The sequence below is a fragment of the Diceros bicornis genome, chromosome 3, assembly GCF_020826845.1.
Source record: "Diceros bicornis minor isolate mBicDic1 chromosome 3, mDicBic1.mat.cur, whole genome shotgun sequence".
NCBI classification, from domain to species: Eukaryota; Metazoa; Chordata; class Mammalia; order Perissodactyla; family Rhinocerotidae; genus Diceros; species Diceros bicornis.
The window spans coordinates 33,098,508-33,124,114 of NC_080742.1; the positions used below are offsets into that span (position 1 = coordinate 33,098,508).

The 25,607-nt window shown below is 38.1% G+C and overlaps 1 protein-coding gene across 1 annotated transcript in view; it reads left to right on the forward strand.

Moving 5' to 3' along the window:
• DYNC1I1 (dynein cytoplasmic 1 intermediate chain 1) overlaps window positions 1–25,607 on the forward strand; it is a 262,800-nt gene that overhangs the window by 198,804 nt on the left and 38,389 nt on the right. Inside the window, exons 10-12 of the mRNA XM_058525886.1 lie at window positions 7–120; window positions 2,633–2,766; window positions 6,233–6,377. Of these exons, the coding sequence (XP_058381869.1) occupies window positions 7–120; window positions 2,633–2,766; window positions 6,233–6,377 (393 nt within the window). The remainder of the gene's footprint in view (window positions 1–6; window positions 121–2,632; window positions 2,767–6,232; window positions 6,378–25,607) is intronic.

A 25,607-nucleotide genomic window follows, 5' to 3' on the forward strand; every position in this document is an offset into this window, starting at 1 on the left:
TTGCAGCATCCCGTGTACTGTGTAAATGTTGTTGGGACCCAGAATGCTCATAACCTTATCACTGTCTCTACTGATGGTAAAATGTGTTCCTGGAGCCTGGACATGCTCTCAACTCCACAGGTGGGTTTGTTTTCCCCTACACATAAGAGCATCCTGGTTAAAAGAGATACCTGCCTAATGGAACATAGTTCCTAAAAGCCAAACCCTCACATCCTATAGGAGCTAAAACCAATGGATGCACTTGAAAGAGGAAGGCCTGCTTTCAGCAGTCTCCTCTTGAAGCCAAAACCCATTTCCTTTACCGCAAATCATGTAATTATTGTAATACGTTAATCCTTAGGTCAGTTTCAAGTGAAAATGAGATAATCCATTTAAAGCATAGTAATTATGGAAGTTGCCTGTGGTATGAATTGTACTTACCCTACAGCATTTTAAACAAATGAAAACGAAGTTGGAGCTCCGCAGAGCAATCCTTTATGGGTACTTGCCTTGGAGAAAAGGTATTCCAGCAAAACAGAAATCCAAGCCCTTGCTTGTACCTGTAGCCTAGACGACCGCCTGCATGTATGAAGAATTTGTCAAACCATCTGTTTTCTCCTCTGGAATGTTTGTTAGTATGGCTCCTGCCATTCCTTATTCAACAAATGAGAAGTCGAAAATGAGAACGTTCCAAAGTTTCCAAACCACCCCTGATTGCAATAATGGGAACCAAACAAAGGAGCAGAAGTGGAAGAGACCACTGGGGGGAGGCATCTAAATGCAACTTTCAGAATATATGTATGTATACATACACACAAGAAGACACACACCTACGCACATAAACACACATATTTACACTCTTTCCACATTTCCTTGTGGAGAAAAAAGTACTTCACTGTCCTTCAACTAAAAATACAAAGAGTTCATTGTTATAGCCTTTGACAAAAATGTGAAGAAACATCAAGAAAATTGTAAAAGATATGTAGGAGATAATTCTCAATTTTAACAATCTTCTTCCCTTTCCTGGAATAACGACCCTAGAATGTCTTTCTCACAATTTTAGAAGACATTAAAGTTTCAAGGTACATAAGGAAATATGGAAACCGTAAAGAACCTTCCATAAGTCTCCACAAAATACAGATGTAGAGAATGCTAAGACTAAATAAGTTCTTTTTATAATTTTAAGAGGGAAAAAAGAGAGAGAGAGAGAAAGCTAACAATCTCCTTACAATTTAAGTTCCTCTATTTTTGCTGATCTTTAACGTTATACAAGTCAGGAGTTGTGTATGGGTATTTTATGGCTTTGTCTTAAAATTCTCAGCAATATGTTGTTTTTCTTTAAAAGTACAGAGGTTGCAAACAGATATAAGAGCGAACCGTCTAATTAGGATTGTTTAATTGCCCATTTCGCTGATGAAACGTGTATTTGTTTAGGTTAAAACCAGTCGTACAGGGGCTACACGACCCTTTTTATTAGTTTTGGCATGTCTACAGACTCCTGTCTCCATACAGAGATTGAGAGTATAGTGGCATGGCCGTGGATGGCAGGCAGACTTGGGAGCATCCAACAGTTGCCCTGGTCCCTCTTCCTTCCAAGTGGGCAACCAGGAGACTATACCTTCCTCGCTGCTAATTTTAACGGTGGAGCAAACCATTGGATAGTTCAGTTTTCTGTATTATATTGTCATAACGTGCCCTCACAGACGCATTCACTATGTGTGGATCTCACACACTGCAAGCATGTCACATGACCACATGGTCTGTGCTCCCCAGACAGTTAGCATGCGCTTCTAGTTTATGGACTCCTTGGCTGAGATGACCTGGTTTATTTGTTTGCACAAAAAAAGACTAAACTCTCAAGCAACTAAAATGACGTGATCCCCTAGAATGATTTTCAAAAAGTATTTCAGGTGCACGAAGTAGGCTGTTTGATGTAAATAGCCAGAAATATTCAGAGTTGTTAGTTTTAATTACTCTTCATTATTATTAAATTTAATTGAGCAGAATATCTTTTCAAATACATTTTAATTTCTGATTTTGAAAATCATTTTAGATAAAATTAAGTCTCTCATTTACTATTTTAAAGACTCGTTTAAACACCATTCTTTGCAGGCTCATAGCCTATACCCCTAACAGCTGCCCTTCATGAAATCTGGTCCCTGTGGAAATCTGGTTTTTATGACCTGAGTGACAACTTTCTGGTTTTAGTCCATGGAGGACACACACTCCTGCTTTGACAAATGTGCTTAGTACATCTGATATTAACACATGTGTATTCTCACGAACAATTGATTTTGAAAATGTTTGTAAATACAAGGGTATTGTGTGTTTTATTAAAGCCTGGGGCTGACAAGTGTAACCATTACAGTATTATCTTTAGTTTCTGCACCATTAGTTTCAGAATTCTCACCTGTCATCTCTGCCTGACTTAAGCAGCAGCAGCACACGCTGATGAAATCCAGCCGGCCTGAAACCAGAGATACACAGAAGCATGAATGTCAGGGGCAGTAAAGCGTGGTTTCTGGCACAGCCGGGGTCTTTTGTAACGCTGTATGAAAAGCAAACAGACGATTTAGCCAAATGATTTTTCCGTGCTATCTTTGGCATGGCAAGAAGTTGACAGAGGGAATGTAACCACGCCATGTTTTGGTAGGAGAGCATGGAGCTGGTGTACAATAAGTCCAAGCCTGTGGCTGTTACCGGAATGGCTTTCCCGACGGGAGACGTCAATAACTTCGTGGTTGGCAGTGAGGAGGGTACAGTCTACACAGCCTGTCGTCATGGAAGGTGATTTTTGTTTTCTTACCGATGACGTGTTCTTCATTTCCGAAAGTCTGTTATCACATTGTGGATTATAACCACCTTGCATTATGAGAAAGGCATTTCTGAAGAACTGCAAAGCACAACCTCAAGTCTTTATTCTCTTACAGCATCCATCTGCTCTGGTCATTATCCATTTGTAATCCTTTGATGGTCCACACTGTCATGAGGAAAAAAGTCCAAGCTTCTTAGTATATCATATGAGACCCTTGACTACCTGCCCCTTCCCAGCCTCAGCCTTCAGGCTCCAGCCACAGACCCATCAAGGATAACGATGCCCAAATATTGCTTATCCCACCACACTTCCATGAATTTGTACATTCGATTTCTTCTGCTGGGTCTGGCATTTCTCGCTTCCTGGCCTGGTTAATTCCTCCTTATCCTTCAAGAGCCAGCACAGAGGTCATTCCACATTAAAGCCTCTCTTGACTCTCTTGGGCAAAGAAAACTATTCTCTCTTCTATGGTTCCATAGACTTTTCATTCTTTTTATTCATTCATTCTTTCAATGAATATTTACTAAGAACTTACCATGTGCCAGGCACCATCACATCATAAGGATGCAGTAAGAAACAAAACAGACGGGGAGTTCATATTCTGGTTGAGGGTGAGAGACAGTCAACTAATATATAAGTAAAATATGGTTTAAGATGATAAGTATTATGGAGAAAATTAAAGTAGAATAAATGGGATAGGACTACAGGCTGTCAGATAGGTTTGCTATTTTATATATTTTTATACATGCTTCTACAATAGCTTTAATCACATTTTATTTCAACTCTTCATTTATCTGCCATTTTTCTCTTACTAAACTATTTCCATTTCATCATTGATTCCCTTCCCAGGGCCTGGCACATAGTAAGTGAAGAGGTAAAAGTCTATATAGGGATAAAGAAATGACAATATCCAAATAGTATAGAGAAGTGGTTTAGGGCCTTTCATCCCAATCAGAGAGACTGAAATAGTATGTTATATACAAGCCACCATGAAGTTTCCAGGTGATAAGAACTCTGCCTTGATTGAAAGATAGGCAAATGTCCCTGGAAAACCATCAGGATAAAGTGGAATCCAATAATTTAGACTAGATTATAAAATTGCATGCAAGACTTAACGAGTGGCCTCACATCTTTTGAAAGTTCACTGTGTTCACCTTGGTGCTTAATTTCTCTGTCACTTTATTAGTTCTAATTCAATTGATTTTTCATCTCTTGCACTCATCCCAGGCTGTTTAGATTTAATGAGGAACCAGAAATTGTTTCAAGTTCATATTCGTGTGTTTTCCTGTTTTGTAGAAGTAACAAGCATCCATGGCCCAGCTCATACAGTATGAGCTGTGATGTTCCCACTGTTCTGCACTTAAGAACAAGCAGTATTTTCCCTGCTCACATGATTTAAAGATGACTAGGAAGATATGCCTCATAGTTCCATGCCCAATGGTCCTACTTCATAAAAACTGGTTAAAACCACACATTAAAGTTTTATGAAAGGATAAAAAGATCTGATAAAGTTCTTCATGCAAACATTGACTGCACACCTACTTTGAGCAAAGGACATTACTATATGCCCCCAGGCATGCAGACATCATTTAAACCTGATTCCTGTCTTCCAGGAACTGAGGATGGTGGGAAAGGTAAACACACAAATATCTCCACTACAGGTAGAAAGTCATAAGTGGCAAGAGAGAGGCACAGAGAGTGCAGCGGGCCAATCATGGAGTCACAGCTTTGTCTCCACATTTATTAGCATCACAGGGCATAGGTTCAGTTGACTTAATCCAGGACCTTAATCATCTGTGAAGGCTACAGAATATGTTCACTGATAACTTCGAGATTTTTCTTGTTTTTTTAGTTCCTTTTACACGATGAATATTTTTGTTCTGTGGCTCTTGTCCTTTTCAAGCAAAATCAGAATATACCCTGTGGTTCAGAAGAGGGGTACCTAAGGTACAAACTGCAAAACTTTTTACAACGAGTTGATTTTGCTTTTTACGTTGGTCCATCCATCTGAAATATAGAATACAGATCTTAGTCAAGATGTAAAGCAGCAGCATTTGACATTGTAGTAATTTGAAATGGGTCCTATAGGGCTATAGGAGAGAGGCGGGGGCTTTCCATTTTTCACCTAACGTAGAGAAGGTGCAAATCCACTTCCATAAATTAAACAAGGTCCTCATTTTGCACCCTATAAACCCTTTCAGGATGCTGTTAAGAGCAAGCGGAGTCTCACCAGGGGCCACTTCAAAGATCAGTTCCTCGTGTTCATTAGAACAAATTCAAATGATCACGTGTGGAACTGCTGTTAGCAGTTTCACTGGGCATAATTTTTGAGCGCCTGTTACACAGAACACAGGCTGCAGCAGTTCGCTCATGATTTCAAATTTTGCTCAGCACATCGACACTTATTGGTGCTCCAGAAGCCCAAATGTTTTAATAACAATTCATTTTTGCTCCTAGTGATATAGTATTTAGGTTCCACAATCTCTCTGTATTTGTCTTATTTATATCCTCATGCACGTGGATTTTTAAAATATAGCATTTTGGTATATTTACTAATTGGGTATGATTGCATGTGGACTATTGTGTGATAATAGGGGGCTGGAAATAATCCCAGCTTAGTTAAATGAGCAACATATATCTATAGATAACTTGAAAAATGTGTATCAATATTTCTCAAATGCAATTCTGTTGGGGAAAAAAGGCATAAATTTGTCTCTTTTCTTTTGCTGTTTCTTTCAACTAATATTTATTGAGCACTTACTATATGCTAAAGACTTGGCAACAAGACAAACAAGGCACCAGCCCTTACAGAATTTACATTTAGTGGATTTGTAAATTTCTCTTCTGCTTTCAGTGAAAACATCATTGTCTCCGTATTACATTTAAGTTATGCATATTATTTTGTGGTGGCAAGGGTTTCCACAAAGTATTACATTTTCGGGTAGCTCAACTTATTTTAAGAAATTTCCTTTAAAGGATAAATGTATGTATATAAGGATGTACGGAGTTTTATAGCCAATAGGCTCCCCAAAAGGAGTTAAAATGGAACATGTGCCAAATGTCATCACAAGAATAGAATAGTCTCATTATAAATACGAAAGCTTCTGAGATCTAAGTAGATATGTTTTTCAAAAAGTAGCTGCATCAACAATGATGGGATTTGAGGAACTCCTAAAAAAGGATTAAATGATAAAATTTGATATTAAATTCTGAAGATTAAAACGATTATATTGCCCCATATTGTTTTCCAATGACCAAAAGTAGTCTAGCATTTTATTTCTCTCAAGGTAACTGTGAAGGTGATTTCATTTTTGGTGGTCTATGGTTATTCTTCCAAATTATGGAGAAGTCATCACGCAGAGACAAGTTTGTTTTTTTAAAGCCATCACTGCTTTGCAAAAGTCACTGAAATTCTGCTCACATGTGGTTTTCATGCAGCAAAGCAGGTATCGGTGAGGTCTTCGAAGGTCACCAAGGGCCAGTGACAGGAATTAACTGCCACATGGCAGTGGGCCCAATCGACTTTTCACACCTGTTTGTCACATCGTCGTTTGACTGGACCGTCAAACTGTGGACCACAAAGGTAAGAATACCTTGATTGAAATTCTCAGATAATACAAAGGTGAAGAGGACAATTTTTGTTCCCTGGGGAGAGTTGTGGAGAATCTGAGGTCTGTTCCAGGTGACCTGGCATTGAGAATTCATACAACCTGCTGGTGAGCCCAGTCTGCCTTGGAGCTAGTTAAGGTTCACTTTCTTAGTCCATTTTATTTATTTTAAAATATATAAGTAATACTTGAAAACATCGTAATTGTAAAAATTTCAAACAATTCAAATAATGATGAAATAGAAGTCCTCCTTCACCAACATTAACTCTGCCCACAACATCCACTTCACTACCTACCATCCCAGTCCTCTCCCCAGGGGTGACCTCTGTTATCAGGTTAGTATTAATCATCTGGAGCTTTGTAGCACTTACTTAAATACATATGCACCTGTGGAAATATATGACTTGGGACTTGGATGTTTGGGGTTTTAGGTGGTTCTTTCTATTTTTTTTTTTTTTTTGAGGCTTTGAAGGTTTTTAAGCTAGTAAATGGCATTATATTATTTGTGTTTTCAAAGGTAATTCTGACCATGTTTAGGAGCAGGAAAAGGGAAAACCTCCTAAAAGGAAGGTTCACTAGTCCAGAAGAGAAACGACAGTGGCTTAGATTAGTAGTATGGGATGGAGAGTAGCAGATGGATTTGAGAATCATTTAAGAGCTAAAAGCCACAGAAATTGCTGATTGTTTTGTTGCAAGGAGGGTGAAAAAGGGAGTCACCAGGAAAAAAACCCAGGTTTGTGACTGGAGCAACTGGTAATTTGTGGTAGCAGTCACTGCACTGGAGAACACCAGAGGGAGGGCATGTTGGGGAAGTGTGTTGCACATTGAGTTAAAGGTGCCTGGGAGGCACAATTCATGATCTCCACTAGGCAGTGTAATATGTGGGACAGAAGCAGAGGGAGAGCTCTTGGCTGCAGGTATGCACTTAGTAGCAGTGAGAATAGCAATGATTATTATAGTCAAATGAGTGGATTTTAAAAGAAATGCTAAGACACAATCCAGAGAAAGAAGAATATTTAGGAAATAAACAAGAGATATGGAACTAGAGAAGGAGATTAAATGTAACAACCCGAGAAATAGGAAATAAATTAGAATTTTTGTGTGTGTGGCTTCCTGGGTATTAATGGAGAGGGAATGTGTCAAGAGGACAGAATTGGCTCTTAACTGTATGAAAAACAACCTCATTGAGAAACCTCTTTTCAACTACTAGATTGACAAAAATCCAAAAGACAACATATTCTGTGATGAGACTGAAGGAAACCAGCCTTTCTCACACATTGCTGTTGGAAATGCAAAGTGGTACACCACTATGGAGGAGAATTTGGCAATATCTAAAAATAATACATGCATATTTGCTCATTGACAAAGCAATTCCCACTTGTAGGAATCTACACCAAAGATACACTAGCAAAAATAAGAAAAAAAAACATAAGCAAGAGACTCATTGAATGATTACCTTGAATAGCAGAAGAATGGAAAGAATCCAAAATTCCATCAATAGAGCACTGGACAAATCAAAAGTATGATCCATCCACACAAGGGAGTACTATTCAAGTGCAGGAAGAAATGAAGAAGATGTCTACATACTATTATGGAGTCATCTGTACGATATATTTTTAAATGAGGAAAGCAAGGTGGAAAAAAGTGTAAATAGTATGCTGTCATTGCTTAATATTTATTTATATATTTTTAAAAGTTGGAAAGATAAGCCACACACACACAAAATTATTACTTATAGGGAGGCAGGAGGCTGAAAGAAAGAAAGATAATAGCTATACTTCCTGAAATATACCTTGTTTTGGTATTTGGTTTGGGAACCATGCAAAGATTACATAGTTATAAAACAAAATAAATTTTAAAATTGATTCCTAAAATATTTAAAGTAACATGAAACAAATCAACCTTAATGTGGTTCAAATTGGAGGCAAAACCCTACAGTATGGAATGATTCTAAGTGACTTTAAAACCCTGCATTTTGACTGCACATTCCAAAAGGGATATATTTTAAGGATAAAAAGGACTACAAAAAAAAAAGAAAAAAAAAGCTTTGACTTCTTCTAGTACTCATATTGCTGATGGTCATATTGTTACTCTTACTCTGATACTGTTGTGTTTTGTATCATGAGATAAATTAAATGACTGTGTTGCTGTCACTGCGAATTGATATTGTCATCTGGGTTGAAAGGAGAAACAAATGCACAAAGTTAAGTAAAAACTCTGTGGTCATCCTGAATTTGAGTTGGAAGTATCAGTAAGAACTTGTGGTGTGTTACCTTTAATTCTAAAAGAATACGTGTTCACAGCTCTATCGAACGAAAACGTCTAGAAACAATGACCAACCTAGTAGCAATGACACTCCTAGTGTCCAGATTGTGCTCTCTAAATACCAGTGTCACTAAAAGAAACCAAAATTACTGATTCTAGATCTGGAGCAGGAGATGTACAAAATGAGCCTGGGATATTTTGTCATAATAGAAAACAAGGAAACTACCAAACACTACAAATTTCTTGTCAAAGGACTTGGAAGCCAAGTTGAATAAGCTTCTGCTGGCTAAAGAATATCAATAAGGGTAATAGATTCATGAGTTCATAATGATACTGAAAAAAGACAAAAAAACCTCATTGGTCATCTTTGGAGAATACTAGGGAAACCGACTCATTATTTTCAAAACTGGTAAGTAAAAGAAAGACTCGATCAATCATTTATTCTGAAAGAATCAAACATTTATTCTGTCTTTTCTATAAGATTTGTACTTCAGGGTTATTAAATAGTTGATGAAGGGAAGTTTTTCTTTAAAGAAATATTCCAGCTAATATAGGAAGAAGAAATGATAGGATTTGAATTTTAATCATTTTGCAACCCCTAATGATCTAGGCAATCATTTTTGCTGAAAACATTGTAAAATTAGAAACAACCTTGATGATTATGGAAGTATACAATACCACCTTTGAAGCAAATTTGCCACCTAAATCCAATCCTAGTCTTATCAGTCCACCAGATCTCTGAATTTAGAGGCTATAGGAGATACAGATGCAAAATGTTAAATGATTCCACAAGGTGGACTCAGCCAAATCCAGACTGGGGAAATCTATAGGACAGTTGATCTCATTTCTGCAATAAAAGCAAAAACTTTTTTTCAAGGGACAAAAAGAAATGGAGGTGGAAACTGTATAGCAAAACAAAATAGAAGAAAACAACACTTGAGACATTTCAACCAATCTCAAAATGTGGATCCTATATAGATCTTGATTCAAACAAACCATTAAAAAAATTAGAAGGCTGTTAGGGAAATATGACTATTGACTGAATATTTGATATTTATGAGTTATTATTTTTAGGTGTGATAATGATATTGTGATCATTTTAAGTGGTTTTATTTTTTAGAGATGCACACTGAAATATTTACAGAAGAAATCATGACGTCAGGGGTTTACTTCAAAATAATCAGTTGGGAAGGGGAGACCTTGTAGATGTAGATGAATATTATTGGCTATGTATTAGTAAATATTGAAGCTAGACATTGATATTATCCTATTTCTGAATATGTTTGAAACTTTCTATAATAAAAGACTGAAAAAACAAAAGAGGAGAGAGTGATCAACAGTAACAAATACTTCAGAGAAATAATATCAAGATTGAAATACATCCATGGTATTTAGCAACTTGAAGCCACTGGTGCCCATGGCAAGTACGGTCTCATTGAAGTGTGTGGAGGGTGGGACGCGGATTACAATGGGTCGAGGAATGAGTGAAAGGTAAGGAAGCACTGAAGAAAAATTAAGAAGTTCGCCTACGAGGAGAGGAAGATGGGAGATAGAGAGAGGGTTTTTCTTCTTTTCTTCTATTGTAGTCTTTCTTTTTTTTTTTTTCAATTTGTAGAGACTCTTGAGGATGTTGCTATTGTAGAAAAGCCAGAAAGTGTATACCTGTAAGGCAGAGAAAGACCCTGAAAATGTTAGAGTGAATGGGATACATAGCATGAGCAGGGGGTGAGTTTTAAATTTGGGCAGCGACATCTCTTCTGTTGGAACAAAAGAACAGGAAAGGCTGGGGACAAATACTTATAAGTGTGTAGATTTGGTGAATGAAAGCAGAGCACTCGCATGTGATGCTGTTTTCTCAATGAAGTAGGAGATGAAATATTCTACTGAGTGAGAAGTGGAGGCACTGAAGGGAGCAGGTTTCAGCTGGTCACAGAAGAGAACAGGAAGAGCTGATTAGGGAAACAAAGACAGGCTCTGGGCAGTGTGGAGGACCCAGTTGGGTTGGAGACTAGAATGCTTTACTGGCATCAATCTTCAGGGCCGATTTCCTCCGAGAGAGCTTAGCAGCACAAATATGGACATGGATGAGGGGGCCAATTAGGTGGATCCTTGGCTGGAGCTTTACAAGAATGTGATGGAGGGACAATAGAACGTGAGATTTGGAGATAAGGATGACAGAGCATTTGATGTTAGAAACTAAGAATTCTCAACTGGAGCAGAAAGAAAATGAAAAGAGACAGGAGAAAGTAAAAGGATCTATAAGATCAAAGAACAAGTGTGAAGGAAGTAATAGAATAAGAGAATTAGTAAAATAAGAGATTATTGTTAGAAAGTGAGATGTTTGGGTTTAGTAATTCACAACTGAAATAATTCCAAGTGATTTAAAAAAAAAGGTCTAAGATGTGGTCATGGCTGTAGCTGAAGTCAAGTGAAGGTGCAGTTCACTGGGGATGAAGAGGTCACAGGAATAAAAGATCAAAGTGCTAGTGTGCTGCGTGCTTTGAAGTGGGCCAGGAAAAAGACAAGACTGGGATAGAAAAGGAGACCCCTGGGATAGAAAGGTGATTGCAGTGCTAAGGTCTTCAATGAATTCAGAAGAGAGATCCAAGGAGTTACAAGATGGTACAGACAAATGGCCTGAACTTAAAAGAAGCAGAACTTTTCACTGGAGGACTGAGAAGCCATGAAACAGCCCTGGAGAGCAAGTAAGAAGGTGACCCTCTCTCACTATTCTGAAATAGGGTATATGATAATGAACAGCTTCTACTTGAGGAGATGGCAGGGGAGGTGGTGAGCTTATGGGAGAGGGAGGATTCCACTGAGACAGCAATGGAGGGAGCTTTCCATGACAGGCTGAGGATGGAGGCACATGAGTTTATCATGGAATGGGAGACACTGAGGCATGGTGGAAACATCTGGGAAGGAAGTGAACAGTGAGTGGTTGGTTCAGGTGAAATAAGTACTAATAGCAATTTCTAGAAAAGGCTATGAGACCACCAAGAATGAGGAGGGGAGATGCAAAAAAGAGGCGTGGAATTCCAAACAGGGTGCTAATTTTTGCAATTTTAGTGAGGGCAGTGTGAATGGAGAGAGGATTAAAACACATTACATTGCCCTCTCCGCACGCCTCCACCTCCCCACCATACTGAGTTCCATTATTAAACCACAGTCAGGGAAGGCTTCACCCTGAAGAAGAAATTTTGTTGGAGCAGTTTACCTGGCAAACAGAGGACCAGGCTTCTTTCCAGGCAGCTGAATCAACAAATGAGCAGCCATTTTCATCTAAATGGCTGAAAAGGGGAGATCCAGTTAGGAAATGGCATGTGATGAGGCTAGAAAGGAAGTTCTATACTTGATTGTGTAGCTTTACTTTTATTTTATAAATGATGACAAGTCATTTTAGGAGTGAATTAAACAAAATTTAATTTTAAGGAGTTTTCTATGGAAGATAAATTTGCAGAATGGGAGGGGCGGGACTAACATTTATTGAGGTCCTACTGTGTGCCAGGCATTGTGCTAAATGTGTTACATACATTAGTCCATTAATTCCTCACAGTAAACTTATGAGTAGATAGTATTGTCCCATTTTATAGAAGGAGAAATAGGCATAAGAGAGCTTAAATAACTTGCCTGATGTGCTCAATGAGAAAGTGGGGAAACTGGGATTCAAACCCAGATTTGTGTGACCACAAAGCCATGTTCTTTTCCACACCAGCATGCTAAGCCTAGAGACAGGAAATCCAGTTATAAGGCTAGTTTGATCATCCAGGTGAGAGCCAGAACTTTGGTGGTGGCAGAGACAGCTTGTGGAGGAGAACTCAAGTCTGAGAGAGAAAATCCAGCAGACATAGTGAGCACCTCACTTGATTTAAGAGCAGAGTCAATGACGATTCTGATATTTCTACCTTAGGCATCTGAGTGAAAGAGTGGTGGTGTCAGTGACTAAGACAGGAAATAGAGGAGGAGGAGCAGGCTTGGGTTGGGGGTAGAAAATCAGCAGTCTGGGACACACTCCAACTGAGGTGCTTGGAAATTCCTAAAAGGCAATTGAAAATACTGGAGCTGAGGAGCAAGAATGGGGTTAAAAATATAGATATGACAGTGAGCAGCATATAGTTAGTCATTTATTCCAAGGGAGAGAATTATGACAAGAATGTGAATTAAAGTGGACAAGGGTGCAAGCTTGGAGCCTCTGATGCTGCAGGATGAGAAGGAATACAGGGATCGAAAAGGCAAGAAGAGGGTGGCATTGACCTCAGTGAGAGCAATTTCAGTGGAGCAGTGGGGACAGATGGTAGGTGGTTGCAGAGAGGAGGGAAGACAGTGGACACAGAAAATATAGACTGCTCTTGCAGACATTAGGCTATGAACTGAAGGAGACAGAGTGGTGACTAGCAGGGAGAGCCGAGCCAAGGAAAGATTTGGTCATTATACTTTTTGAGAGCCTTGAGCATGTTTGTGGCCTGAAGAGAAGGAGCCAATGAAAAGTGTAGATTGATAGTGGGTGGTTTGAAAAATTTAGAAATACGATATCAGGTGCCCGTGTGGAGTTGGGGTGGGGAGAAGACGCAGGACACTGCTAAGACTGGAAAAAGCTTTATGGATAGGTTTAGCTAAATGAAAGTGAGGGGGAAGCAGAGAATGAGAGAAAGTCCTTATTTTCCGGTAAGGTCAGAGGCACACTTATCTGCTAACACTAGTAGGAACTGGGTTGTAGTAGGGAGAGGAGCAAGGTATAGACCAGATCTTGCAAGAAATGGGACAGGGTCCTGACTCTAGAGGATGTCTGAACTGCTCCAATCTGAGGGCCAGCTGGGGTTAAATATCAAAGATGCATTTCATAGGTGATGTCTAATCTAAATTTTACAGGAGTGCCAGGAATTGTGTCAAATTGCCATTGTTGAATCTCTTAGGTCTTCTGAAACCTACTGAATCTGACATTCAAAGCTGTCCACAACCTGTCCCCACCTTAATATATATATATTTTGTTGTTGTTGAGATTTTATTTTTTTTTGTTTATTTTGTTTTGTTTATTGCTGTAACATTGGTTTATAACATTGTATAAATTTCAGGTGTATATCATTATACTTCTATTTCTGCATAGATTATATCATGTTCACCACCCAAATACTAATTACAACCCATCACCACACACGTGCCGAATTATCCCTTTCACCCTCCTCCCTCCCCCCTTCCCCTCTGGTAACCACCAATCCAATCTCTGTCTCTATGTGTTTGTTTATTGTTGTTATTATCTACTACTTAATGAAGGAAATCATACGGTATTTGACCTTCTCCCTCTGACTTATTTCACTTTGCATAATACCCTCAATGTCCATCCATGTTGTCACAAATGGCTGGATTTCATCGTTTCTTATGGCTGAATAGTATTCCATTGTGTATATATACATCTTCTTTATCCATTCGTCCCTTGATGGGCACTTAGGTTGCTTCCAAGTCTTGGCTATTGTGAATAACGCTGCAATGAACACAGGGGTGCATGTATCTTTACGCATTGGTGTTTTTAAGTTCTTTGGATAAATACCCAGCAGTGGAATAGTTGGATCATATGGTAGTTCTATCCTTGATTTTTTAAGGAATCTCCATACTGTTTTCCATAGTGGCTGCACCAGTTTGCACTCCCACCAGCAGTGTATGAGAGTTCCCTTCTCTCCACATCCTCTCCAACACATGTTGTTTCCTGTCTTGTTAATTATAGCCATTCTGATGGGCGTGAGGTGATATCTCATTGTAGTTTTGATTTGCATTTATAGCAGGTCGACAAATTCAGGTGTGGGAGATATACCACTTCTCTACAATTCTAAACAAAGGGTTCTCAAAGTGTGGCCCCTTGATCGTCAGGGGGAACATTACCTGGGACTTACTAGAAATGCAAATTCTCTGGACCCCACCCCAGACCTTCTGCACCAAAAACTCAGGGAATGGGGCCTAACAATCTGTGTTTTAATAAGCCCTCCACGTGATCCTAAAGTTGCTAAACTTGGAAGGACAATGCTCTAAACCAATGTGAAGTTCTATTCAAACTCCCCACCCTACAGAGCTAGCAGGGCAGTTAAGTTATTTTGAGGGGTCTCTCCTTTCTTCTCAGGGTTGTATTAGGGAGCTGGGGACCTATTTCAGGATTCAGGCAGGAGAATGAAAACCAATGTCCCACCTCCAGCCAGGTTTCCTGATATAAATAATACCCTACTTGTTCTGGCCAGAGTCTCGTACTGTGAATATATTTGAAACCCCAAATAAACCATAACCTTTTGTGGCAATGTACTGGAAACAATGCTTACACTTGATACTCTTGACAACATTGGCTACAGTCTTTCTCCTTTTCTTAATCTGAACATGCATAAAATTTAAAGGAAATGGTAGCAACATCTAAAATTACTAGTCACTTTTGCAAGACTATTGCTGAAAATAACCTTCTTTATCCTAATAAAAAGGGAAAAGTGAGAATATAAATATTGTTTTGAAAATACTGGAAAAGAAGGCTTTTAGTTTTTTTTCATTCTTGTTGACAATGAGAATTTTCAGATAGGTGTAGAGCAGAGAAAAAAATGAGATGGGTACGTTATTTTTTAGTCCCTTCTCACAATAATGGTTGCCTTAGTTATCTTTATTTTAAACTCATTGAGTAACTTGGAGTCATTTGATCATTTAAACAAAGGTGAAGGTTATGGTGGAGCCTTACTCGATAATCGAGTTAGTGATACCTTGCCACTTAAGATTATGTCTTAGTCCGTTCGGGCTGCTATAGCAAAACACCACAGAATAAGTGGCTTATAAACAACAGAAATTTATTTCCTGCAGTTCTTGAGGCTGGGAAGCCCAGGATCATGGCACCAGCATGGTCACGTTCTGGTGAGGTTCCTCTTCCTGGTTCACAGCAGGCATCCTCTCACTGTGTCCTCACATTTAGAAGGGGCTAGGAAGTTCTGTGGGGGCTCTTTTGTAAGGGCACTAATCCCATTCATGAGGCTCCACCTCATAAACTAATCGTCTCCCAAAGGCCCCACCTCCTAATATCATTATCTTTAGGGATTAGGATTTCAATGTATGAATTTTGAGGGGACACAGACATTCAGACCATAGCAGGTTGCAAATTAAATAACATAAAGAAGAATCCTTCAAATTGTAGAAAGAGTTGATGCTAAGAAATAAGACTTTGAACTAGACAGAAGTCAAATTTAAAAAGTGACTTCAATATAATAGTTTGTGCATAAAAATAAGTATAGCCCAAAAAGATAACCAAAAAAAAAAGAAAGTTTAAAGGCTAACCAAACACCAAGAAGATTTGGCAACACAGACGTGGGTTTTGTACATTCTGCTGACCAAGAATTTGCATTTCTAACACAAAGATAAAATATTAGGAAAGAGGGGCCGGCCCGGTGGTGTAGTGGTTAAGTTCGCAGTCCACTTCGGTGGTCCGGGGTTCGCAGGTTTGGATCCCAGGCACAGACCTATGCACCGCCTATCAAGCCATGCTGTGGCAGGCGTCCCACATATAAAGTAAAATGGGCACGGATGTTAGCCTGGGGCCAATCTTCCTCAACAAAAAGAGGAGGGTTGGCAACAGATGTTAGCTCAGGGCTAATCATCCTCACCAAAAAAATAAATTAATAGTAAATAGTAGGAAAGAAAATCTGTATTCCACAGGAGAATGTTATGCTAGAATTAGCACACTGAGCAAAATGAATGTAATCTTGAAGCCTGTAGCAAAGTCCACATCCATTCACTTTGCATAAGTAATGTGATTGCCAAAGAGACAGTAGTACTTCACACACTTTTACGCAGAGAGTAGCTATGATTTTAAAGATCATGACTAAAAAATAAAATTTCTTTACACAGGATTTTAGAAATATTCCAGTTAAATGAAAACGTATATTTGGAGAAAATGCAGTCATTCTCGATTCTTTTTACGATTTAAAAAATTAATATTCTTGTTGACTTTATATATAGTTTTATTTAAACTTTCCATGAAGATTGGGCAGGTAAAATTTTTGAATTGGGAAAGGCTAAAGGAAGAACATAATACTGCATATTTTTGGAGGTTTGGGTTTTTTTTTTGGTTGGAAACTTAACACAATATAATTAAGGGCATACTCTTTTTTTAGCATAGTAATGCAACCATTTTTGATAGAGGGAGGAGCTTTGTTCATCCTACTTAATTATTAACATATTTTATTTTAACTCCATGCAAGGAAAGTAAAGGAAATAATCCCTATGCCCCTTACTCAGTGGATAAAGAGCAAAAATATAACCATGTGTAGAAAATAGTATTGTTATGATTGATTACCATACAGGCAATGTAGGGAAGAGTCCAGATGAATAGTAGAGTGATCAATCAGGTGGGTCCTAATTGGAGTGTGTGGGTAGGGCCTGGAAGAGAGAGAGTGGGTCCTCCACCTACGCACATGGAGGCCTCCCATTGGAGATCTTCCCATATGAATTCCCACATTAAGCATCATCTTTCTTTTCTCTGTACGCCCGACTTCCCCTTCCCTCCAACTTATTGAAAACAAAACAAAACACAGACACCCACCCTTGACCTGGCTGCCCCTTTCTCATCCTGTTTATCTTCTGCCTATTTCCACCAAACTGTAGTTTTACCTCCTACAATCTGTCTTTATCTCTATGATCACTACTAAACCTGCTCCTTCAAAAATTGGCCTGACCTTCTTGTCTGTTCCAAGGTCATTTTGCCATTTTCCTTTCCTTTCATGACTTTGCTGTTTCAATAATGTTGATTAGTCTCTTGGAACATCCTTCTTTAAATATATCAGTGAGGCTGTTTTTAAGAGAACAGTAAAAAGCTGTGTACTTAAAAGTCTATCTTTGATGATCCTTTTAAAAAATAAAAAAAAAGCCTTGCCTGAATAAATTCTGTTGAGTACCAACTCTTACCTTTCACTGTATCTTAGCACATTAAATTTCCCATCCATCAAGAAATGCTGGAGTTGATGCTTAGAAATAAAGTATGAACTTTTGGTTGGGTTAAAACATTCATTATTCCACTCAGCTTTTCTGTTTGCTGAGGTTTGGGATAATTTTTTTCTTGTACTGTAGTTTAGCTTAGTGGCTAGACAAGTTATGAGTCTTTGGACTTGCTATCACCTCCAGTTTGGAAACTTTCAGTTGATTCCAATTAAACATTGGGTTGATATTTATTTTGGTCCCGGTACAGCTTCATAAAGATTTAGGTTCTTGATACTGTTCATGTATTTGCCAGCTCAGTCCCTTCTTTAGATTTCAAAGGGCTTGAGTTTCTTCTGCTTGTATTGATAATATCCTCCAAATCCTTTATTTTATTTTATTTTATTTTATTTTATGTATTTATTTATTTTCCCCCCAAAGCCCCAGTAGATAGTTGTATGTCACAGCTGCACATCCTTCTAGTTGCTGTATGTGGGACATGGCCTCAGCATGGCCGGAGAAGGGGTGCGTCGGTGCACGCCCGGGATCCGAACCCGGGCCGCCAGCAGCAGAGCGAGCGCACTTACCCGCTAAGCCACAGGGCCGGCCCATCCTCCAAATCCTTTCTGCATTAGAACTTTTGGGCCCTAACATTCAGTTCCTTTATGTTGACTGGCCAGGTAGATGGCCTGACGTAACCCATGTCTTGGTATTTGATGTGGGTCCTGGACAGCACCCTGGGGTGCTATCATCCAAGAATCTTTCCTGATACACATCTGACTGGTGGAAACCACTGACTTCTTCCGAATGTGTCTTGATATTTGTATAATCTGTTCTAACAGTTAACATACATCTCAGTCCTCTAATCTTTAAAAAAAAAAGAAAAGTGAATCTGAGAAGAAAATTTTCTAAGTGACTAAAGGGTGATGACTTTGCACAAATTAGAAGGATAATCTTCCATTTTCAAGCAACTCCTGTGAAATCAATAAATATTACCTATTTCACATTTACATCCTCTGCCAGGGGTAAAATATAAGAGGACTATCTTAGCTGTTGTTTTTTCCTCTTAGCTACTAGAAAGGAATGATAATTTGAATTTTTTTATGAAAAAAAAATTGGAAAGTTTTTGCTTCTAAGGAAAAATTGGTTATTACCTTTAAAATGGATTCACTAAAAATGACTGTGTATTGTAATAATTGTTAAATACGGCTCTTTTATAGATAATCCAATAATAAAAATACTTTTGTCTTGCCCACTGAATCACATTTATTATGTGTACAATTTCCACCCCTTTCCTGTAAGACCCTGAGCTCCTTGAGAGTAGGCCGTATTATTTTGTCTGTCTCCCCAGTACCTGGCAGAGTGCTTGGCACCTGGTAGGCACTTAATAAATCATTGCATTAATACATGAACGAATAACCCCTGGCTTTTTAAAAGATGTACATTAAAGACATACTGTAGTGAATATTTAGTTAGCAGTGGTTTTGAGCTGTAAAATTCATAACCATAATTTAGAAATATAATAAATGGAAAACTGAGGTTAAGCTTTAAAAATCCTATTAGGAAATATTTAAGAAACTATAATTTTGGAAAAAATACCTAAAGCAACCATTCCAGGAGTAGAGTGGCCTCCTAAATATTTTTATTACAAAGTAGATAAGTAGAAGTCCAATTAGTTCGTAAGAATGATCTGAGAGGCTGGGCAACCAGTGTGCTTGGCCCTTCCTTCCACTCAAAAGGGTGAGTACTTGTCTAAGTGAGCAAGGGAGGAGGTTCCCCGCAGGCCTGATGGTTACCTTTGGTGCCCTGTAGCCCAGTTACATGCAGGAAGGTTCTTTCAAAAGATACCCCTGGGAAAATCTGTCTCTTGGAGGGTGTGGTTCCCTCTAGGAAAAGGGGGACTGGACTCTTCTCTAAATCATAGTTTATAAGAGAGATTCCTAACTCAAACTGAAACAGTTGGAGAGGGGAAGGAGAGGGAAATGTGCTAAGGAATCAAGTAGGTGACGTCAAAGCTGAGGTTTGAAGGACTTAGGTAAAGGGAGAAAGGGAAGGACATTCAAGCAAAAAGGAACAGAAGCATGGGATAGTTGACACTCTAGCTGTGTGACTTTAGGAAAGTTATTTACCCTCTCTGTGCTGTAGTTTATTCATCTATACAATGGGGATTAAAACTACTTATCTCATAGGGTACTTGTGAAGATTAAATGAGTTAATATATGTAAAGCACTGAGAACAGTTCCAGGCACAGAGTAAGCACTATGAAGAAAGTAGCAATACTCTTATTCCTATTAAATGTCATTGTTGCTGTTGTATTTGGATATTAAAATAGTTTAGTTGGGCTGGAGTAGTGGGTACAAGGTGGCCTGAAGGGAATAATGAAAGGATGATTCTGGGGCCAAAAGGAACCTGATGATGAAAGGCAGTCTGTGATACCCTGCGATGGAGTGTAGAGTTTCTTCTGAAGATGACAAGGGCAATAGCTTAGGATAGAGTGGGGCCTCATCACCTTGCTTGATGTCATGCGGAGTGAGACTGGGCGCTAAAGACACCTCACCTTCCCCTCAGGATTCTGAACCACAGTGTTAGCTAGTGTTTTACATCTGATGACTGCTTCGTCAGATTACCAGCAATACTGTATTCCACATGAACCCATCAATACACCCCATTGATCCCTCCTATCTCTACAGGAGTTAGTTGGATTATTAATGAACACTCTCACAATTCTGTGATCTTCAATGACAGCATCTTGATTGAGCAGAATATTTACTTTTGCAGCCCTTCATGAGACTTCCCTCCTACACTGAAATTTTCGGATGAAGCCCGATCATGATGGTAAAGACTGTAATGATAATAATCATCATAATAATAGAAGCTGCATTTAACTGAATACTTCCATGTGACGGGCATTTGTAGCAGTGATGTCACATAATTCTAAGTATGCTTCTGTAAATGTACTGCCACGTGACCCCATCTTAAATGGATTGTTGCAGAATTTTCTCATCTGACCTTTCTGCTAGCTTTATGTTTACTTGTTCCTCCATTGTATCTTCAATTGGACTTCTCTTTTTATCAACTTATAATTGTTCTTAAATTTTTGAGCCAAATATATATTCTCTTCCTCATCCTTCTTAGCTCCAACAAACTTCTGTCACTAGTATTTAATAATCACCCTGAGCCCCATTAGTCTTTTCACACCTGTCCCCACACTCCAAGTCCTGACTTCTCAAAGGGGATTTAAATATAGCAAGAGAAGAAGATGGAGATACTCTCATTTGTCTTAGACCAAAAGAAAGCACACGTAAGGATTTTTTTCTTAGTATATTCTAATATCAATTACTTTTACAATTTCTACATATTTCTTTAACTTATTTGACTGCTTAGTACATATTTACACACACTTTTTATCAGAGTAGGATATTGCTTTGTTCATCTTTATCCTGTGTCTAATACATGTTAATTTGCCAGTATTACATTCAGTATAAAAGAAGTAGAATTTGACCATTAGGACAAATTACGACTTTATCAACTTGGAAGAATAAAAATTGAGAGACTGTCCTCATTCTTCTAGTACTTTGTAAAGAATAAATAAGAGTTTTGTAGAGGAAAAATAAATATAATTAATCTTTGAAAACTCTCATTTTTCCTTCCAAAGTAGAGTAACAGGCCCTCCCATAAATTCTGGGGAAACAGACCTCAGTGTTTACTACTGGAAGCTCACCAGCTCTGTGGAAGTTTCTGGAGAGGAATGTTGTGGAATTGGCGGTAGAGTGAAATAGTTTTCTCTCCTGTCCCCTGGTTCATTGGCTTGAACTAAGCCCAAGTCAAAAGTAAGAAGTAGTCTTCTAAGTTGTCAGTTTCCTTCTCACTTAGGGACCTTCCTTAATGATTAAAAGCTTAACTTTTAAACCAGATTTCCCCTTTACCACTCTGCCAGGCCTAGCTGCATTAAGAGGTGTTACGGGTCACCAATCCAGGAGGGTTGTGCTTGAGACTCTTGGCTTCCACCCACCTATGGAACTTCATTTATGCCTGATTGGTTTGATTTTTCTCTCCCTCAATTGCCCTCCTTGAACAAAATTCAGCAAATGAGCTGAGTTTTGCTATTCTTTTAAGACTGTTTCATTAATATAGCAATCCGTGGAACCATTAAAATGAAGTGTGTCATTATGTCTGTGAATGTGTGCATGTATGTGTTTTTATTTCTTCTTTTTACAATATTTTTTGTTAATCTAGATCTGTAATAACTTAGAATAGTCATGCTCTTCTCTAAGAATGCCCTCCACCAAAAAAGTCCATCCATTTGGAAAAATAGTTCCTTAAGAGCAGAGAATGACCATGTCTTTTTTGTCTAGTTTATGACAAAATTATTACCAATTTCTCTGAAGTTGGTGTCTCCCCATGCTCCTTCTTCTTGCATAATCCTCTTACATAATCTTCCTAAAATACACCTTCCTTTATGCCATCTTCTTATACTACAACATGTAACAGTGTTTGTATCCTGTGGAATCCTAACAGGTATTTTTTAAAGGTAGAAGGAGTTCCATGATTTAAAAACCATACAGAAAGAGTTAAACAACGTGAACAAGTATCTTTAGCAGGGAGACCTTTTAAGCTTATTCTTCAGGAATGGGCTGGATAGATGGCATGCAGAGATCCCCACACTTTTCTGGGGATGGGACTCATTTTTACCCAAGCATACTGAGAGAGCAGTATTCTTTGGAACATGCCTCTGGAAACTCTGACTGACACTGCTCTACTTGCTTTCCTAATCATTTCAAACACCTCCACCTGCATTTCATGGTTTTCCACCCTTTTGGGCAAGCATCTAACCATTAGTCCCACAAGTTCTAAATACAGTCCTTCTGGTTTGCATTTCCAGTAATAATGTCAAACAAGTCAACAAAAAAAATTAGTAAGAATAGAGATGATTAATGAACTTGACTATATCTAGAGAGAAAATAAAGAGAAAGAGACTGAAGGGAAGGAAGAATTAAGTGTCCAGAAATAGTATTTAGAGATGGAGGTGTGACAGGTCTCTGAAGGCCATGGAAGGAGCTTTCCATGAAGACAGGTACGATGCCAGCACCACGTGGAATAGTGATTAAATAAATATACTACTTATTTTTTTATAAACAGTCTTTATGTCCTTTATAGAATTAAAGTCCATGTATGGGAAACAAGAAAGAAGGGCAACAAGAAAATCTGGTTTAACTCATAGAAATCAGACTTGAGGAGTTCTTTACAGATTCTCTATTTAATTCTCTAATTTTATGGAAAAGAAAAACGATGGCTAGAGAGGATTGATTTAGATACTGTTTTTGTCCCATATTTTTTCCACCTCACATTGATTGTAGTTGAGTCGGTTAGAAATCAGTGTGTTAAAAAAAAGTGGTTTTAATATTTTGGACTGTCCACTTATTTTTATTTGCCGTTTAGTACTGGACTTAGACACTCAAGTAACTTGCCATATTTTATCTGGGTTAATAATACATCACTCTATAGTCATAAAACTGTTCTTATAATAATTTTAATCAACACCAAAAAATCCAGCACTTGAATATAATATAAATGTCTTTTATTGTATTTATTTGTTAATTGTTTCCCTCTTTCCACTGAGCTATGAGCTTCTTGACGTCAGTGGCCATATTTCACATCTATTCTATATTCCACACTAAATTCTATATTTCAGTCAGAGTTATGTATGGTTAACATATAATATAGGCTGATTATCTTGTTGACCAATTACATATAAATTAAATTAAGATACTAGCAATTATATTAATGATAGGATTAATGATAGGATAAACTCTGAGGTTTTACATTTATTGCAAATTTATTTCAGTCCTCATTCAGGCACCCCAGTTACTGAAACACAACTGTACCCCATGGACCTTCAAAGACACCTCTGTTCGTTCTTTATGGATATTTCTGACAACTACATTCTCCGTTTACCACCCTTTTTCTGCTCCATTGATCTTTTTCCCCTTGTGTCCAATCAATTGCGCACACATATGAACACATGAATGTTTACATATTAACCTATGAGTTGTCATTGCAAAACATTCAAGAATATAATAACAGCACAACTTTTTTCATAATCACCGAAGTCCATAGTTTACATTAAGGTTCACTCTTAGTGTTGTACATTCTGTGGGTTTGAACAAATGTATAATGACACATACCATCATGATAATATCATACAGAATATTTTCACTGCCCTAAAAATCCTCTGTGCTCTGCCTATTCATCCCTTCCCCTCCTCCCAACCCTTGGAAACCACTGATCTTTTTATTGTCTCCATACTTTTGCCTTTTCCAGAATGTCATATAGTTGGAATCATACAATATGTAGCCTTTCCAGATTGGCCTCTTTCACTTAGTAACATGCATTTAATGTTTCTCCCTGTCTTTTCATGGCTCGATAGCTCATTTCTTTTTAGCACTGAATAATATTCCATTGTCTGGATGTACCATCATTTATTTATCTTTGCACCTACTGAAAGACATCTTGGTTGCTTCCAAGTTTTGGCAATTAGGCATAAAGCTGCTATGAACACCCATGTGTAGGTTTTTGTGTGGATGTAAGTTTTGAGCTCCTTTGGGTAAATACCAATGAGCACGATTGGCGGATCATATGGTAAGCATAGTTTAGTTTTGTAAGAAGCTGCCAAACTATCCTCCAAAGTGGCTGTACCATTTTTGCATTCCCACCAGCAATGAATGAGACTTCCTGTTGCTCCACATCCTGGCCAGCATTTGGTGTTGTCAGTGTTCTGGATTTTGGCCATTCTAATAGGTGTGTAAAGGTATCTCATTGTTGTTTTAATTCGTATTTCCCTAATGACGTATGATGTGGAGTACCTTTTCATATGCTTATTTGCCATCTGTGTATCTTCTTTGGTGAGGTGTCTGTTGAAGTCTTTGGCCCTTTTTTTAATCAAGTTGTTTGTTCTCTTATTTTTGAGTTTTAAAATTTCTTTGTATATTTTAAATAATAGTCCTTTATCAAATGTGTCTTTTGCAAATATTTTCTTGCAGTCTGTGGCTTGTCTTCTCATTCTCTTGATAACAGTGCAAATTTAATTAAGATTCTGCTACTAAGTAAAGGCAAGTATTGCCTTCTCTATCTTTCTAGTCAAAGGAATACACACTTGATCAATTATTCATTCATTAAACCAACATTCAAGAAGAACTTTGTGTATTTTTAACCTCATGCCAAGGACTTGGGCAAGAATAGAAATGAGACATGGTCCCTGCTACCAATGGGTGCGTAGTAATACATTTTTTTATTCAAACTTGAGTAAAGACTAGAACTTCTTTAAAGGAAAAAAGTTCTTGTCAACCTCCAGCATTGCCTTAAATTATTTTAGTTATATAATTTAAATACATATAGACAGAGAACAAGGTACACACTCGTCGTACTTATTCACTTAATACATAACTAGAGAGGGCTTACTATGGTTCAGGCACTGGGAATAAAATAGTCGTACTTATTCACTTAATACATAACTAGAGAGGGCTTACTATGGTTCAGGCACTGGGAATAAAATAGTAACAAAGGTAGACAAAGTCCCTGACTTCATAGGCATATTCATTCTGGATGGGAAGAAACAATGTGGAAACCAAAAGAAACAAATACAGTCATATGCCACATAATGTTTCCGTCAACAACATATCACATATACGGCTGTGGTCCCATAAGATTAGTACCACATAGCCTAGGTGTGTAGTAGGCTATACTATCTAGGTTTGTGTAAGTATACTCTATGCTGTTCACATGATGCATTTCTCAGAATGTGTCTTCTTCACTAAGCAACACATGATTGTATAATTGATTCCTGTTATTCACGGCAGTTGTGTTCTATAAAGTTGCCACAATGAATTGGCAAATATTTAATCATTGCTTCTAGGGGAAATGCAGGATTAGGTTCCTGAGAGCTTCTGGTCATCACATTTTCATCAACCAATCAACACATGATTGTTTTATGTGTATTTCTGTTTAAAGACACCTTG